Source organism: Grampus griseus (genome assembly GCF_964374135.1).
Source record: "Grampus griseus genome assembly, chromosome: 19".
Lineage (NCBI taxonomy): Eukaryota > Metazoa > Chordata > Mammalia > Artiodactyla > Delphinidae > Grampus > Grampus griseus.
The window spans coordinates 50,987,814-51,001,767 of NC_139013.1; the positions used below are offsets into that span (position 1 = coordinate 50,987,814).

The 13,954-nt window shown below is 40.4% G+C and overlaps 1 protein-coding gene across 1 annotated transcript; it reads left to right on the forward strand.

Moving 5' to 3' along the window:
* Positions 1–4,218: 4,218 nt before the first annotated feature.
* On the forward strand, positions 4,219–13,283 carry DYNLRB2 (dynein light chain roadblock-type 2). The gene is made up of 4 exons (XM_082676663.1): positions 4,219–4,309; positions 6,522–6,597; positions 12,088–12,255; positions 13,093–13,283. The coding sequence occupies exons 1-4, from the start codon at positions 4,307–4,309 to the stop codon at positions 13,134–13,136; spliced, it is 291 nt and encodes a 96-aa protein (XP_082532789.1). The 5' UTR covers positions 4,219–4,306; the 3' UTR covers positions 13,137–13,283.
* Positions 13,284–13,954: the final 671 nt, after the last annotated feature.

Here is a 13,954-nt window from a genome sequence, read left to right on the forward strand (position 1 = left end):
TATCTGTTTGTATACTTTTTTTATTGGTTGCTCTAGGGATTATACACCTCACTTCAGAGTCTACTTAGAATCAATACTTGAATGCTTCAAGTAGAATGTAAGAATACATCCCTTTAGCCTCCCCACTTTATGTTGTGGTTATTTTACACATTACATTTACGTACTTTGAACAATGTTTTGTTTTCAACCATTAAACATATTTTGAAGACTCAAGAGAGGAAAAACAGTCTATTACAGAGATCAGAAAGTTTTTTCAGTAAAGGTCCAGATAGTAAATATTTTAGGCTTTTCAGGCCATACAACGTGGGGGTAATGATTGGGAATGGCCATGTGGAAGCTTCTGGAAGTGTTCTATTTACTGGCCTGGTTGGGGGTTACACGGGAGTTCACTTTGTGGTAACTCACTGACTGTATGTTTTCTTTTATGCACCTGGCCTTTGTTAGTAACTCACCAACTAACTTTTGTTTTTGTGCACCTGTTTTCTGTGTTATACTTACCGATGAAAGTAATTCTGAAACTAAGTAGATCAGAGAGCTTGAAAAATATATACATGAGTATATCAAAGACCTTGGGACTGAATTATCAGGAATAAAGAGCATGGCTTCCTTATTGCTCCCTTCAGTCCTTTCTTCTTTGAACAAAACTAATAGACCTGGAAATAAAACAGTGTTCCCTCAGCCCCAGGACACTGAGAATATCTACTGAGTGCAATGCACAGAGATGGGAACTGATTGCTGGAGCTAGAAGTTTAAAACTGGGAATTGTGAAAAAATGAGATGACAGGTAGATGGATTACATTAGATGAACGTTCTAATTGAAGAACTTGGGAAGGGGAATAAGAAAACAAAGGGAAAGACGTTCTTCAGGGGGAAAGTCAATAATACAAATTCAGGATTTTTTCGTAGGGAGTGCATGAAGGAAACGGAGGTTGAAGAGAAGGTAGTCAAGAAAGAAGAGAGGAAAGAAATGGGAAGGAAGTAAGGAGGAAAAGAGAAGGACATACAATAGAAAGAAATGACACAAGAAAGAAATGTGGTTAAATGATCCATATTGGGCACCTGACACAAACTAAGCATTTTGACACCTCACATCAACTCTGTAAGGTAGATACTGTCTTTCCTATTTTATAAACGAGGAAAGAGAAGCCCTGAGAACTTATTTTACTCACACAGACACACCTAGAAACATCAACCCTACCTGCATGTAAATCCAAATTCTGTGCTCAACAAAGATTCCCTTATGGGAAGTAAATGCTTACGTTACACTTCAGTCCTGGAAACAATTACCCTAGAGGATGCCTTTGTCCTAATAAGAAGTAGAAAATGGTTGATCTTCTGAAACCCTAAATCTGCAGTTCTGTAACTCTATGGTACTGGGTCAGTTGTGTGTAATACTGACATCACTGACATGTTCTGATTCTGCCTCAGTATTAAGAGATATTTTCAAAGAATCTAGTGTACACTTTTTTAAGCAAAACCAGTAGAACACTAGAAGTTCTGTTTAAGTTGACAAATGATGCCTTATCTTATGAGAAAATGGGCACAAAATATATTCCATGGCTCAGTATTAGTATTTGCCAACTAGCAGGAATGCCACTTTCTATATGGAGTGGTACAGAAAACCCCAAGAGAAAACTCTAGCTCATGAAGTCACCTGGATTTCTTCAGATTAAGCAGAGAACAGAAACAAATTATCAAAGAGATAGACCCCAGAAGACAATCATCTCTCTTTGACAAAATTATATGTGAAGAATAGTAGACTATCTTCACATGGACCACAAGTTTGGGGGTCACTTCAGAGTACTTGCAAAAAGTATTATTCACTAATTCTTTCTCTTTATTTCAAAGTTACTTAGCACTTACTGTGCGTCAAAAGAAGTGGTGAGGGGATGGATGGGAGAAGAGAAAAGGGAAAGAGGGGTTCCCATGTACTGAGGATGGGGTAGGAAACATGACAGACGCTGCTGCCAAGATACTTTATACAGCACAGCTCCGGATATTCACTATAGTCCCCCAAAATGTATAAAAGCTAAACCAAGCTACCTCCAAGGAATAATTAGAAGTGAAAATTGATAAAGAGAAAATGGCTCATATTCTCCTCATTGATTTCCTGTGCACAGTGAGTCAAACTTGACTGTTGATTGGAAGTCATTTGGGGTACTCCTTATTACTTTTTCTGCAGTTGGCTACTCCTGTCAGTGCCTTTCATGCTGGAGTCTTTCTTTGCTCTAATCACAGCTGTCAGCTATTGAATGAGTTTGACATCCTGACTCCAGAAACGAGGGGATTCACACCCCATGCATATGCAGTCAGTTCCTTCATTAGAGCTGACTGACATCAGAGATAACACGGTGCACTGCCACTAATTTTTAGAAGCAAAACAAATGGCTGCACAATCAAGTAGCAATCTCCTGGATCTGATACACCCAGAGAGCCCAAGAATCTGTATTTATACAATTCAGCCAGTATTGCTGTAAATGCCTACATTTTTATCACTGAAAAGCGGTATAAGCAATCAGTGCAGAGCTGGATCACACACACACACACACACACACACACACACACACACACACACACACACACACACACACACACACACACACACACACACACACACACACACACACACACACACACACACACACACACACCACAGACTCCTCCCCCAGAATCTTAGTTGCCCATTCCTAATCATCTCGGTTGGAGTTCCAAGTGTTGAGTGACAATGGGCATGAGTTAGCTATTGTGACTTGTCTTTTTGAGAAGCATAAGTTTCTGAAAGAAAAAAGAGGGGGGGAAATGACAGTGACCAGGATCACCTCCTCCACCAAAAAAAAAAAAAAAAAAAAAAAAATTCAGCAGAACTAGAGCTTCTGAGAGTGTTTCTGCACATAACATCATAAAATGATAAAACTCCAAGTTGAAATGGATCATCTAGTCCCGAACGACCAAGTCTGAAATTCTTCTAGAGCATCCCTGACAAGGACCTATTCAGATTCTAGCTGACGTTCCTAGCAATAAGCATGCCTTGTTTGCTGTGAGGCTGCTTACTGGAAATAGAAGCACAAACTGAATCAGTATTATAGGGAGTCGCTATAGCATCGCCCCTACGGAGATGCATCCCCCCCGTCACCACTTGCATTTAGTACTTAGAGTTTAGTCATCAAAGCCCTCTTCAAACCCCTGGTCTTCAGGACGACCCCAACCACAAAATTTTCCTACTGTCCCTCACACGCAGTTGGTTTCTTCTTCCCAGGCTACAAAGATATATCCAATGCCCTTCAAAAGATCAAGGGACTTCTAACCATCCCTAATTGATCTTTAACTTGTCTCCTCCATCAGTTCCTTAAACACCCGGTGGACCGCTCTTCTACGGCGATTTGTAGAACCTCCAGCACTACCGCCTGCAATTTTTCAGCAACTCAGAAGGGTGGGCAAATAACTTTATAAAAAATAAATAAATAAAGCTCCTGATGGATTAAACAAAATCGCTAGGAAGCAGCAACCCTCCAACTGAGAGAAGAGCGGCTTGGGGGTGCTACAACACATGAGAACCTAAGACGTAAGATGGCGCTGCACCTACGGTTTGGGAGGTGGGGACATGTGAACTGATGGATATATACATGATTGTACTATTCCATACTGCGGTATAGTTCTTCTTTAATTAAAAAAAACAACTGCCCCTGGTGGGCGGGGGGAACAAACCCCTGCACAAGGCAGCGCCACAGGAAATACTCCGAGGGTCACTGGGCAGCTAAGGCTATACCCAGTATCACCCCGGAGTCACAAGGACCCACCCCGGTTTATCTGCTCCACAGCACGTATCACACTTGGACAGTATTGCTTCGTTTGTCGCATTTCGTCTGTCTCCCCCGCTAGAATGTACCACAGGCCCAGGGGACGGGACGGGGTAGGTGGTCAATATATCGTTCTTGAACGGGGAAGTGGCGGTTACACGAACGCGTACCTCAAGGAATGAATGAGTGAAAGGACGAACGAATGACCCGGAGCCTGGCCTAAGCCCCTCAGCTCTCCTCATGCCCAGCGGCCCACGGGCCGGGCGCGCGCCAGGTGAGCGCTCGGAGCCACGGTCCCCAGCCTCCGCCTACGGCGGCCGGGAGGCGTCAAGCCACTTCGGGGCGGAAGAGCCTGCCCGGAGGGGCCCGACTCGCGCGCACGCAGGCGCGGGCACCCACGCTTCCGGGAGGTCACTTCCTCCCCTGTCTCGTAGCAACGGCTGGCAGCGTTGCTGACATTCCGGGCAGCGGTGGCACCGAACTGAGCTCAGAGTCTCGCCGCCCGCGCGATGGTAAATCGGGGGCTCTGTCCGCGACCCGCCGCTCCAAGGGCAGCGACCGGCAGGGGACCTTCGCTGTCCCGCTCCCGGGGCCGAGGCGAAGGCTGGGGTCTCCAGAAGCTTCTTGGAGGAGTGACACGGAGACCCTGGAGGGACCAGAGGGCGACCGTGGAGGGAGGGAAGAAGATGTCTAGATGGGGGAAGCTATCTTGGGGCATAGATATCTGGGGTGGGGGGTGATTTCTGAGGGGTGATACTTGTGGAGGGAGGGTATCGAGAAAGAGAAGAGAGATACGGAGGGGATGAAAGATCCTGAGGGGAAGGAGAAATCTCCTTGACGACGAGGCAAGTTTGAAAAGGGGAGCGGCGCGAGGGAGAGGAGAAAAATCACCCTGAGAGGGAAGAAAGAGAGGGGACAAGGAACGCAAGGAAATGGAGAGAGGGGAGAAGGAGTTATTGAGAGAGAAGAAAGGAAAATAAAGAGGCAGCAGGAATGGGAGGGGGAGAAGAAAAGGAAAATGGAGACAGGAAGGTTTGAAAAAGAACAAAGTGAAAGCAGAGTTTCTTTTTAAGAAAGGAATGAAAAGCGAATTGGCGATGGGAATTAAGAGACTGTATTGGGGGGCTCAAAATTCACCAAAGGAGAAAACACCTGGGAGAAGAGAGGGAAAGGCCGGGAAGATCAGCGAGAGGCGTTTGGGAGAGAAGTAAAACAGAAAAAGATAAAACGAGGGCAGCGGTTGTAATGACCTGTGGACGTTGTCTTACAGACGGCAGAAAACTGTAGTAAGTCATTGATCCCTGTACAGCTATTACGCTTTAAGTTCAGTGTTTCCCAACGTGAGATGCAGACGTTAGTTGCTACTTTAAGATGGCTCAGAAAACCAAAAACCACAGAGTGAATCACATCAGAGAAAGTTATTCCTCTTTTTTTTTTTTTTTTTTCAGCCTTTAGACTATATCCAGGAGAGAGTTTCTGGCACTGTTAGGTCGTTAATACCACTATCCTTTGGTAGTTTTGATTTTTCACCTGAAGGGCAGACCTCAGGCTCAGAGCTTTCATTGGGGTAAAATTTAACAATACGTTCTCTCTTTGTTTTGTTTGTTTTTATGGTTATTTCTGCCTATGACAAATGATACCAGATTTACATTTGTGGTAGTGATGTATAACTTCCTTTTAAAATGCATTTAAGCTTTTAGCAGTGAAATAATTTTAAGAATGTGCTGGGTAAATAATATAGATGGTATTCATAATGGCAAAAATTATAAATCTAGTACATGAATGCCTGAAATTTAGAAAACACCTGCTGTAGTGGTGGAAAGAGGAAATAAGTGCTCCCACCCATATTAGGGACAAAAGAAAACTGTCTTTTGACTAAAGCAACATAACGTTCACCTGTACAATGCTGGAAAGAAAAATATATCATAAATCCTCATCAAGAGACTCTGCAGAATACTGTTTGAATTCAGAATATCCAGTGATTACTCAGTTCTGGAAAATATGCAGGCTGGGAAAAATTATTCTTGATTTTAGCATTTGGAGAAGGCAAGAAACTGGTACAATATATATAGTCTATGCATGTGATTCAGAAAGCTGAGTTTAAAACCCGGTAGTGGGGTTCCAACATAATCATTCATGGTTGAACGTTCATCTTGCACTGAGATCCAGGCTGTGGTTACCAGTAGAATCCTGGAATACACTGTTTTTACAGAATATTTTGAATTTAACCATCTGAACTCCCAATTAGGTGGCATTTAGGACTGAGAATATGATTTCTCATTAAGTGATGCTTTTAGACAGAAGGAGGCAGTGATACAGCTCTATAAATATTTTTTAAATCTATAATGTAGAAAAGAGATTTTTCACTTGAATACAGAAAGATCAATGAATGAAAGATGACCAGGAGCAGATTTCTGTTCAACAACATAGGATACTTTTCCAGTAAATAGAGACAGATAAAAATGGAGTGAGCTCTTGTGAGGCAAGAAGCTTTCTGTCTCAACAAGAGTTCAAGCCAAGATATTTGTCAGGGTTGTACGCAGAGGGTCTTACATAGGCTTGCATATGGGACCTGACAATTTCAGAGCTCTCTTCCAAAAATCTGAGCTTCTAAATCTTAGTTTAAGGAGATTGGAGAATAGGGGTCTTTCAGAACATTACTCTAATTAAGACTGGGGTCACCACAAAGACTCTTTGGTTAATTTTCTTCCTGATCTCTTCCAGGCAGAGGTGGAGGAAACCCTCAAGAGGATCCAGAGCCACAAAGGGGTTATAGGAACGATGGTTGTAAATGCAGAAGGTAAACACCTCACAGGCTGCCTTCTTGACAGGCAGAAGCCGACCAAGAGCCTGTTTGTTGTGTGAAGCCTTAGGCAAACATCTTGGAATTTTAAATCAAAAGTATATCTTGTATATTTTAGCCAGAGCATTTACTCATCATACATCTATTGAGTATCTATTAATTACATGTCAAGAACTCTGCTAAGAGGTAGGGAGATAAACATTAATAAGACATGCCTAAAAACGCCTATATATTCCTAAGAAATGCTGCACGTTGTCTAATTTTTAAAGCTTTGGTAACTCTCTTCTAACATTTCAGGAGTATCAATAAAACTATTATATTGAAGATAGGAAGAATACCATTGTTGGCAGTTTGCTTTCGTTTTAACATTGTAAAGCGTACAGAGTTTCAGTCTTCATTTTTAAAAGACATTGTTCCTTTACCGTAGTTAATGAAATCTTTGAGAATTAATTTTAATGTAATTTATAGTACAGTCTTTGTGGTTATAGTTTAAGAAGGGCCAATACGTTTCCACCTATGAAATCTGTACACTTATACCAGAGACTTGCCTATTAACAATCCCCAAAGCCTTTTCTGTGGCACACTGTTCCATGCTCAGCCATGGTGGCAGCCTCTTAAAGGCTTCTGCTGGCTTCATTGCTGATTGAGGCGTTTGCAAGGGCAAGAGGTGCCACAAACCCCAGAGCACTAGTTGAAATAAGAGTAGCTACTTCACACAGTCCATGGTACAACCATGGATCTGGTACATCGCCAGCTCAGTGCTTGGCAACAGACTCTCATAGCTAATCATTATTCTGGAGCAAATCCATCAATAAATATTTAGTGAGCAACTACCCACTGAAAGTCTGTTTAATCTCTAAACTTCAATCCCTTATCATTAAAAATGCAAAATAACCTACTTTACTGGTGACTGTGACAATTAAGTGAAATAATAATTGTCAGGTGCCTGGCACAATACCTAACACTTAACAGAATTGTAATTAAATAGTTCTGTGAATGTGGGAATTTTTAATTTATTTGTACAGATAAAACATTTGATGTGTTTTACAAAATAATAAAATAAAATTTTAATAAACTCAGTGTCAAATGAATATAATAAATTCACCCAGCTTGAGTGATCAGGAGGGAGAGGACTTAACGTCAGCCTACAGGAAAGTCAAGAGCTATGCCTCATATTTCCAGGAAGCGGTCCAGCCCAAGTCCACGGTTCTGGTTGAACTGATTTTAGTTTCAGGCATTTGCATAAACCCTGCCACACCCCCTAAGATAGGTTACTTGCGTGACTTCACAGAGATGCTTTATTTGTTTTCTTTGGCTGCCATAACAAAGCACCACACACTTAGTGGCTTAAAAAAGATTAGACATTTATTTTCTCTCAGTTCTGGAAGGCTAGAAATTGAAATCAAAGTGTCAGTGGGTCCAGGCTCTCTTCAGAGGCTCCACAGGAGGATCCTTCCTTGCCTCCGCCCAGCTTCTGGTGATTTCCAGAGATCCTTGCTGTTGACTGGCCTGTAGGTGCATCACTCCAGTCTCTGCCTCCATCATCGTGTACGTTCTCCTCTCTGTGCTCTGTTTTCTCTTCTTATAAGGACCCGTCGTTGGATTATGTCCCACACTGATCCAGTATGACCTCATTTTAACTAATTCATCTTCAAAGCCTCTATTTCCAAATAATGTCACATTCTGAGGTTTAGGGTGGGCTTGAATTTTGGAGGGGACACTCTTCAACCCAGTCCAGATGCATTCACCTGTGACACCCTGGACAATGTATCTAATGTGTTACTTTGGAAGACTTAGTCTAAAGTACATAATCCTGGCAATAGGCATCAAATGTCTGAAGAATATCCATACCTTATGATCTGTAATTCCACCCCTAGAAATCTGGTTAAGAGGTGATGAAGAAAAGATGTAGGTGCAAAGGATATTACGGAGGCACCATATATAATAGCAATAAATAAACAGACAAGTACATAAAGCCCAACAGTAGGGAAATTTTTAAACTTATTATATAATATTTACTCAGTGAACCATTACTCTATTTAAAATGTTGAAGAATATTTAGAGTCATGAAAAACTACTCACAATATTAGATGAAAAAAAGCAGGAGACGAAGCAGTAGCCAGCATCTTCTAATCCCAAATACGGCCAGGCAGACATACACTCTGAAATATGGAAGAAAAGGCAGGGCTGTGTTACGGTGATGATCTCTGAGTGGTAGAATTAAAAATGACTTTTGTTTTCCTGAGGTCTCTCAATTAACACTCTTCTCATCCAAAGGCAACAAAATACTACTTTTAATACCCATTAACTTCTAATTAACCTCTACTAGGATAAGGTTGTGTTAGGATTCAGGGCACTTTTCTGAAAGCCAAATTAACCTTCTTCCCAAAAATATAAATGAGGGGCTTATTTTTATGGTCGGATTATTAACAACCAGAGGATATGACAAGGATGTTTACTAACAGCATATGGTATAAGTTGTGTGACCAGAATGAAATGAAATACTCCATCTCAACAGCCCAGTCAATTTTAGATGAAAGTACCATTTATTACGGTGCAGCTTTGCAGCTCTCAGAAGTCCCATGAAATGTAACACTGACAATATTTAACTAAGCTAGTGTTCATGTGTTCTTGTTCTGTACCCATGGCTTTAGTCCACTAGTTCTAGGCAAATCATTTTAACAAATTTTTAGGTTTTAATTGTGGCTAGGTAGGCCTTCTACCCCACGTTTATCCATTTAGATCTCATCCTCTGCCATGTTAAATAGTGTCCTTTGGTTTCACTATTATTGAAACATAGACTTCTTATTCATGACAATAAAGTGGACTTATCAATTTAGCCCAATGCTGAGGAGTATAGGTCTTTGTTAGATTCTTTGTTAACACTGGTTTCCCATTTACAAAATAATTCATTGTTTACAGTATTGCAGTTCTGATCACAGAACTAGATACTGGTGAACATGTATATTTGTTTCCCAGACAGTCATATCTGTCATATATTCTTATGTATATAAGCCTGATTTCTGCAGACTCTTAATTTTAAATATTCTTGACATTTCTAACAATCCGTCATTTGAGTTTCATTAGCTTTTATCAGCCATCCAGCCAATTCCTTTTATTTTTGAAATATAATCTATCAACCAAATGTACAGTTGAAGAATACCAGCTTACTGGGATCATGATGAGTCATATTGTAAAGCAGTGTCATAAGTTCAGGAAGATAGAATATATACTCTTTGTTCTAGAAGGTACATTTTAGGAATTTATCCCACACATGTATACAAATGTGAAATGGCATGCACACAGACATATTCTGTAGCCTTGTTTATAAAAGTCAAAAATTGGGAACAGCCCAAATGCCTGTCAGGAAGATATATTAGTTACATGTATTACAAAGCATCCATTCAACAGTCACATTACACAGACATTAACACGAATGACCTAGCCTTATGCGGACTGAATGGAACAACTTCCCGAGTGTATTAAATGAAAAAAGTTAAGGTACAGAATAGAAAATGATACAGTTAAAGAACACAAACACAAACATACTGGAAGAGACTTAGAATATCTCTGCAAGGACACCAAAGAAACTGAGAACAGTGGTTACCTCTCAGAAGGGGAGGTGGGTGAATTTTATACTATGTGCTAAAATTACTTCCTAATAAATTATTTTTTAATTACCTCACATAGTCTCAAGCAAGAACTCAATAAATATTTGTTGATTGATTTTTTTTTTCCAAGGGTCTACAGTGGATATGAAAAACTCCAAGAGTTTCCACGGTGTGCACTTATCATTCAGAAAGGCTAGCCCTTTTATTTATTGACTTGGATCACGAATAGACTGACTAAGTAGGCCTGAGTACCTGATTCATAATCCTGTCATCTACAGTTTGAATAATTTATTCTGGTTGTATTTCTTTTTTGACACTGAGCAATGCAGACTTTGTAGGTAGTTGCTCTTCATGATGCAAAATAAAACTGTTTGGTCAACAAGTGCCCTTGAAAGGTTGAGTGCTTGCTATACTTCAGTTTCCTGCTTGTTAAAGACACATGCCTTGTGATGGTTCATCAGTTGTGAAAGACAGAACTGACTTCTGGAGAAAAAGTGGCCAAGAAACAATAATACAGAAATTAACAAGTTTTCTGTAAAACCTTACTTAATTAGGTTTTCCCGTAAATACTGTCGTTGCCTTCTTTGGCAAGACCTACTCTGGAGAGAATGGCTTTCTTAAAAAGAAATTAGTCTGTTTCAAAGTCAGACTTGAGGCTCTCAAAAAGTTTCATGAAAAACAGGTAAAGTCCCAAGTTAGAAGCACTCATCTTGTTTACCAGTTTCTGGAGCTACATTCTCTGAGGGAAAACCCAAGAGAGCCACGTCAGCCTTTTTTATTGATTGGCCTTAATTCAGGTTCTTGAGGAACTTGACAGTGATCCCAAATTCACCTTCATATGTCTCCCTAAATGCAAGGCACATCTGCAAATCAGATCCCTGGAATTCCCTGGTTGATCTGGTAGTTTTCAAAATAATATGAAGGCCAGTTCTGATTAGACATAGTATATGTAAAATACCTAGCACAGCACCTGTTCCAATAATAAGCGCTGAGTGACCTGAATGGAGCTGGACTGATATGAACTGAATTGAATTATACTTGCATATTCCTCTGGCTAGATTTTTCCAGTTAAATTAATAGCTTCTGTTTTAAACTCATATAATGAAACAATAGCGCACACAAGTAGCCAAATTTAATCATGCTTAAACCAAGAGTGAGTGCAAACCAGGGAATGTCCAGCCGAACTGCACTTTGTTGCTGTATTTTCTAGCATAAAAATTAAGGTTTGCAAAATACCATATGAGGAAGTTACAAAGAAATTCTGAAAATCCCTTTTGATACACCCTCTAGCATGTGCAGTGATATCCCCTTTCTATTTCTGGCCTCAGGGGAGAAACTAGCACCATGTCACAGACCAAGCATTTCACAGTGGACTCACCGTAGACCGGATGCTTAGGGGAATGCATTTTGTGTAGTAATATGTTAACTTAGTACTGAAATAATCAATTAACAACTTCCAGAAGACTTGTGTACAAAAATGTTCATCACCATTAGCTACAAAAACAAAAACACACTACCTAACAATCCAACAGTGGGGGGTTGATTATATTATGATATATCCCCCAAAATACTAAGTCTACAGCCATTAAAAATAATGTTAATGGCATCGTCAACAAGGACAGCTTGTATGCTATAATTTAAATGAAGAAAAAAGCAACAGTCAAATATGTAATTATAGTTTGATGCAACTAAATTTTAAAATCCACGTAATGGCAAAACGATTGGAAGGAAATAAAATTGTTACCTTTGAGTGATACGAGCCATCACATTTTCTTCCTTTTTACAATTACAGTATTTTCCAGTATTTCTACGATGCACATATTACTTTTATAATCAAAATAAAAAATGTTTAACCCGAAATTAAATCTCGTACCAGGCATTCCCATCCGAACGACCTTGGACAACTCGACAACAGTTCAATACGCAGGTCTTCTTCATCAGCTGACCATGAAAGCCAAGAGCACAGTCCGTGACATTGATCCTCAGAACGACCTAACTTTTCTTAGAATCAGATCAAAGAAACATGAAATCATGGTAGCTCCAGGTAATTTGGCATTTCTTTTCATTATTTAAGGCATCTTTCTACTTTACTGGATAAAAGCTTTGTCTCAAAGACGGGGAGTGTGGATTTTAACATGCAATATGACACATAATGCTCTTCAATTACAAAATGAAGAAGTTTGAATGTGAAAATTCCGTGCAATTAGTAAAGACGTTGAATTTTGCCCATTTGTTTTTGTTGTTAGTAATCAAACCATTTAGGAGGTGTAGGTTTCCCGTTATGTGAACTTACCACACAGACTTTCTGAAGAGTGGGAGAAATGTCTCCTGTCCAGGGGATAACGTCGAGGGCAGATCAAAGGTCTGTAGGGTCTTAAACCTTCCCTGGAGTAGAGCACATTCACTGGGGCTATCAAAAGACAGCAGCCACAGAAATACGTCTTTCCTTGAAGGAGGTACATTCACAGTTTTAGTGGACGTCAGTGTAAAACAGGACTCACGTTCCTAAATCTAGTCTAGAACAAACTTCGCTGTAGTACAACTGTAAAATCAGAGTTACCCCCAAACTAAATAAAGCTTTCCCTACACCTGTGTTCTCACCCAAGCTGCACACTGGAATCACTTGGAGAGCTTAAAAAAAAAAGACTGATACCTGGGACTCCACCCCAGACCAATAAAGACAGAACCTCTGGGGCTTGGCCCCAGGTAATGGTATTTTCTGAAAGCTCAACAGGTGATTCTGGTGTGCAGCCAGGCTGGGAGCCCACTGGTCTACACAAGGTCCAAGTGATGTGTTGAAGAGAAAAGCAGATTAGCTGAAGTATTCATTTATTAAATTTAACTTTTAGGGTGGATTAACTTTGTCCATATCTCTCCACAGATAAGGAATATCTTCTGATTGCCATTCAGAATCCATGTGAATAGACCTGCAATGGCCAAGTTCTGTCCTGGGACTCCAGGCTGAAACACTTCACTCTTTAAAGATTCCTAAAATTCTAATCCAATCTAAATGATCTTTTGGATATTCCTTTCTATTTTTACATTTAAACTCTCCTACATGTCTCATTTAGTCCGTTTCGAATGTATTGTAAATTTGTGATTTAGCTAGATAATAAATAAATTCTGGTATGTATGCCTCATTTTTTTACGATACACAAAACCAAAGAATTCTAGTGAGAAGACAGCCTTCCTTGAGACAGTTCTTTTCGTCTAGAAGTAATGGCCACCAAGAATTAGAATAAGTGTGATTCTGCCCATTTCACTGACATGCCAGGGAGTTTCAGTGGAGCAGAGTGGGGCTAGGAGGGAAGCAGGGCGTCCCAGCCCTCAAGGAGTTATAGGTGCTTTCCCAGCTTAAACGAGGGCAGTAAGAAGTCAAGAGGGCAGTTCTCAGTTGGGTCAGCGCTGCCCCCTGCGAAACTCCTCAGGCCTGTCCTTCCATCACACCAGCCTGAGGGGACCAGGAGTGGGTCCTGAGGAAGGATGCACACGTCAAAAGCTACCTAGAGAACTCCAGAGGGTTTATTTATTTTACTAGATATTTCAAACATTCTGAAAATAATGAAAATAATAGAACAAATATAACAGATTTCCACAACCCATATAGAATAGATGTTAATCTTTTGCCATGTTTGCCTTATAACCTCTTTTTTTCTCTAATTAAGCATTTTATTTTGAGATAACTGAGGATTCGCGTGAAACTGTGAGAAATAACATAGATCCTGTGTACCCTCTACCCAGTT

Coding starts and splice junctions, on each gene's coding strand:
- DYNLRB2 (XM_082676663.1), top strand. Junction 6,598..12,087: donor GATGGTTGTAAATGCAGAAG/GTAAACACCTCA, acceptor ATCTCGTACCAG/GCATTCCCATCCGAACGACC. Junction 12,256..13,092: donor TGAAATCATGGTAGCTCCAG/GTAATTTGGCAT, acceptor ATCTCTCCACAG/ATAAGGAATATCTTCTGATT.